This window comes from Trachymyrmex cornetzi, unplaced genomic scaffold (assembly GCF_001594075.2).
Source record: "Trachymyrmex cornetzi isolate Tcor2-1 unplaced genomic scaffold, Tcor1.1 scaffold406, whole genome shotgun sequence".
Lineage (NCBI taxonomy): Eukaryota > Metazoa > Arthropoda > Insecta > Hymenoptera > Formicidae > Trachymyrmex > Trachymyrmex cornetzi.
The window spans coordinates 273,350-276,286 of NW_017298811.1; the positions used below are offsets into that span (position 1 = coordinate 273,350).

Here is a 2,937-nt window from a genome sequence, read left to right on the forward strand (position 1 = left end):
GAATATCAAAAGAGATGATAGCTCTCGTTAAATGTATCAAATACAGTAACACTGCGAGAGATATCTTGTCTAAGGGCCAAGTACTCCGAAGATAAGCGTCGATCGCCCAGCACCGCTCGAGTATTGTTCAAAGATATCAGATAAAAATATCGCATAACAACATATTCCCCGTATCGCACTTCGTACAAACAGTAACAACATAGCGCACTTGTTAACAAAAAAACTCAAATGCACTATAGAAAAAGTTCAGTCTATATATGGAATCGTTTGGAATTATAACATGTTTATACTCTCTAATTGCGCTCACATATTTCTAGACTCTTTGACTTAATACATTGTGGACAGGTCGCGTGAGTTTGTAGTTTTCCATGTGCATAGATAATCAAATAATAATGTTAATTGGCGGTAATTTAATTACCCCATTTTTTACGTATTGCGTAATAAGTAAATCTCGTAAAGAAGCTTATATGATAATTATACGTAGTAGGATGATTATATACATTGCGATGATTTATACTTTATCATTAGTTTCTTTACCAGTCCATAATGTGTTAAGACACATACATAAGTATGTATACATATAAGTATTTATATAATTAAGTATTTTAGGATCTAAAATCTCTCTTAAGAATTCCGAGACGGAAGAACGCAGAAAATAATACATTTACATCCGAAAGACTTCACGAATACATACAAATACTTATACTCTATTCGTTATTGCTTCAATATATCTGTATACAACATCCATATCAATTAACATGAAACAATCATCTAAAAGTTTTATAAAAAGATATAAAGAGACAAAAAGCTAACGCAAGTACGTAATTTCAATTACGAATGAGTAAAAGTTTTAAAAGTTACGGGCAGCTAGATACAGCTCTGGTTGGATGATGAACACCTTTGAGACGCGGCCACAGTTTGATTTGTCTTCCATCATCAAATAATTCCTCATCGGCACGAGCAGCTCGTCGTACGGGTCCATGTTTAATTGATACTCCTGCATGGCCCGGTATATGGCCTTGAAAGGTGGTTGCTTTTGCGAGTGAAATGTGCCGCGAGAACCATGCAACACCAGAGCACCTTCTCTTTCCGCCTCCGCACATACTGACATGTACATGCAATGGTCGGGCCTGTAGTTGTACCGACACGAGTATACGTATAACTTCTCCGGATGATAATGGAATATTATGTTGATAATGTCCTGATCGCCCCAGGTTATCTTCAGTCTATACTCCTTGTGGATGGGAATTACGTAGTCCGTCCATCGGAACTTCCTCATTCTCGTCAGATTCATCAGCATCACTCCTGAATTGACCCCCAGCTTGCCATAATATGGATGCTTGGCGAATCGATTGTACCAACCGGTATTGGGATCCTCGTGCTCAGGACTGAGGGCTGCCAGCTGACTGGAGTTCATCTTCTTGAAATTGTCCCAGACTTTCTCGGGTGGCGCCAGAAATAGGGTGTCTGTGTCCACGTAGAGAACCGCATCCGTGTCATTCAGTACAGTCTAAAACACAAATCCTGTAAATCTTGCTCTCAGAAAAAACAATGTTAGATAATGATCTTGTAATTTTTTCCCTAAGACAGGAAAATTAATATTTTCTCCATTACCTTCAATGATAAAATTGTTATCTTTCGTGTATATAACTGTACATAACTGTGGTGGAATAATAAAAAATATAAGTTAGGCTGTGAAAACTTGATAATGGAAACAAGACAAATTGGAGAAAAATAAGGAAAGTGCTAAAGATAATTCGAGATATAAGGAATTGTTTAAGTATTAAAAAGTATGAAACAGAGATGAAATAAGATTTTATAAACCAAGTTTCTTCCTGGCTATCATATATTCTGATGTAAATAACTCTATTCACTTTTCATATTTCTTTAGAGAAAAAATTACACGATCGCTACCCTGAAATTAGACCACCACTCAGATTCGCTTACTGGTAGAAACAGTCGTTGTGCCGCACAGGGTTTAAACAACTTCTTCCACATGGCCACGTCGCTACCATCCGGGAAGGTAATGGGCCGCACCAGGAAGTCAAAGGTCTTATTGGATATGAGTCGCCACTCTGACAGTTTCTCGCTGAAGGCTGGTATCAAATTCTGTTCAGCTAGTATTATGAATTGTAGCGGCCTGCTGGTGAAGACCAATGCTGATTTCAGCATAGTTAGGGCTTCGTGCAGCCTGTCCCCGCATACGACCACGCATATCGTCACCTCGCTTGTCGATGGAGTACTTGGGGATTTCTTCGAGAGCGCCAAGCGCTCCCTGCTCGCTGATGGTTGATCGTATAGCTTGTTGGAGAAATTGGTGGTCACGTTGAGCAATATTATGAGTGCGGTGAGGATAAGGCACAACAAGAACAACTTGTATACGGATTTCATCACGTTCGTGTTACGTCGCGTTTTATCTCAAACTGAACAGAATTGCAACGTGGTCGATAGACGACGTCGGCAGTGACCTGACGACATTTTGGACCCCTTCTGAAAGCAGACGTCAATCGACACGTTTGTGGAACACAGCAGGTTCCAATATCGCGTCGTTGATGTTGCGTCTCGCGTCTCAAGACTCTCAAGTAATGGTCTGCGCCATATTTACGATATAGATATAAAGGCTTAAACACAATGGTTGAGTTCAGCAGAGAAAGAAGTTTTGCAACTGTTGTAAAATTCTTCAATATGATTGGTCTTGCCCCTAGTTGCTCATTGGATCTAAATGTATAAACCAATTATATTCAACAATTTTAGGGTGCCGTCACATGCGGCGTAACCTGCGTATGCGTAACCTGCGTATTCTAGTAATTTACTAGAATACGTTATTTTTTATTTACTAGAATACGCCATTCTGAAAGCCCACATTCAAGGTGCCTTTTCACGCTGACGCTCGACGCTCATTTTCAGCGTCATTTATTTACTAGAATACGCCATTCT

The 2,937-nt window shown here is 39.5% G+C and overlaps 1 protein-coding gene across 1 annotated transcript; it reads right to left on the reverse strand.

The window, feature by feature from the left end:
- Window positions 1–824: 824 nt before the first annotated feature.
- shams (glucoside xylosyltransferase 1 shams) lies at window positions 825–2,588 on the reverse strand. Its single transcript, XM_018512404.1, has 2 exons — window positions 1,948–2,588; window positions 825–1,510 (listed from the first exon to the last, which is right to left on the reverse strand). Exons 1-2 carry the CDS (start codon window positions 2,389–2,391, stop codon window positions 851–853), a joined length of 1,104 nt encoding a protein of 367 aa, XP_018367906.1. The 5' UTR covers window positions 2,392–2,588; the 3' UTR covers window positions 825–850.
- Window positions 2,589–2,937: the final 349 nt, after the last annotated feature.

Bases quoted from the DNA above. Each gene is read 5' to 3' on its own strand.
- shams (XM_018512404.1), bottom strand. From the start codon at position 2,391: ATGAAATCCGTATACAAGTTGTTCTTGTTGTGCCTTATCCTCACCGCA. The intron at 1,511-1,947 runs GTAAGCGAATCT...TTTGTGTTTTAG, and splicing joins CACAACGACTGTTTCTACCA to ACTGTACTGAATGACACGGA.